This window comes from Cucurbita moschata, unplaced genomic scaffold (genome assembly GCF_002738365.1).
Source record: "Cucurbita moschata cultivar Rifu unplaced genomic scaffold, Cmos_1.0 Cmo_Scf00382, whole genome shotgun sequence".
Taxonomy (NCBI): domain Eukaryota; kingdom Viridiplantae; phylum Streptophyta; class Magnoliopsida; order Cucurbitales; family Cucurbitaceae; genus Cucurbita; species Cucurbita moschata.
The window spans coordinates 16703-17741 of record NW_019268898.1 but is presented as its reverse complement, the minus strand read 5'-3'; the positions used below and the strand labels follow the sequence as shown (position 1 = coordinate 17741).

The 1039-nt window shown below is 49.6% G+C and overlaps 1 protein-coding gene across 1 annotated transcript; it reads left to right on the top strand.

Moving 5' to 3' along the window:
* The first annotated feature begins 166 nt into the window (after window positions 1–166).
* Window positions 167–634, top strand: LOC111440531. Its single transcript, XM_023077548.1, has one exon. The coding sequence runs from the start codon at window positions 167–169 to the stop codon at window positions 632–634; it is 468 nt and encodes a 155-aa protein (XP_022933316.1).
* The last annotated feature ends 405 nt before the right edge of the window (window positions 635–1039 follow it).

Below are 1039 nucleotides of genomic sequence, written 5' to 3'. Positions count from 1 at the left end.
GGAACAGACATTGCCGGTTCAGTCGCCTGATCGTGTGCAAACGCTGCCAGTACAGACTCAGGGGCAGATAGGAGCCCCACCTTCACACCTGGTATTGATTTCCAATGAGGCCCTTCAGGCGCTCATACGGGCCGCTGGGGCCAACCAAGCGGGGAATGACGCTAGCATGACTAGAGAGCAGAAATTCATCAGGGACTTTAGGAAGCATGACCCTCTGACCTTCGAAGGGAAGAAAATTGATCCAATGGCAGCAGAAGCATGGGTAGAAGTGATTGAAACCACATTTGGGCATATGAATTGCCCTGAGGATACGAAAGTGAACTGTACCTCCTACATGCTCAAAGGCGAGGTACACTTTTGGTGGAAAACTGCTCAAAGGACGTTGAAGGGTGGAGAGAAAGATGAGGAACCAATCTGTTGGCATGAAATGAAGAGGGCGCTTTTCCACAAGTACTTCCCACTGGTGAATCAGTATCAAAATGAGGCCGCCTTCCTAAACCTGAGGCAAGGAAATAAGACGGTTGAGGAGTACGATTTGGAGCTGACCCGATTGTCCGGATTTGCACCAGAGCAGGTCGATACGGAGAAAAAATGGATACGAAGATTTATTGCAGGTCTTCGAGAGGAAATCTAGGGAACAGTGGGGGCAGTGGCACCCACTACATATGCAGGTGCCCTATATGCTGCTACCATGATGGACGCCCAACTCCAAAAGATGCTCAGGAGATTTGGGGGTCAAAGGAACCTCCTTGGTGAGCGGGAATGGAACGAGCATTCTTATAGGACATCACGACACGTGAACAGAGGAAGATCACATAGGCCAATTGTGATGTCCCACATTGGTTGGGGAGGAGAACAAATCACCATTTATAAGGGTGTGGAAACCTTCCCCTAGCAGACGCGTTTTAAAACTTTAAGGGGAAGCCCGAAAGGGAAAACCCAAAGAGGACAATATTTGCTAGCGGTGGATTTGGGTCGTTACAAATGGAATCAGAGCCAGACACCGGACGATGTGTCAGCCTTCTCGCTGTTCTCCGAA

Coding starts and splice junctions, on each gene's coding strand:
- LOC111440531 (XM_023077548.1), top strand. CDS start 167: ATGACTAGAGAGCAGAAATTCATCAGGGACTTTAGGAAGCATGACCCT.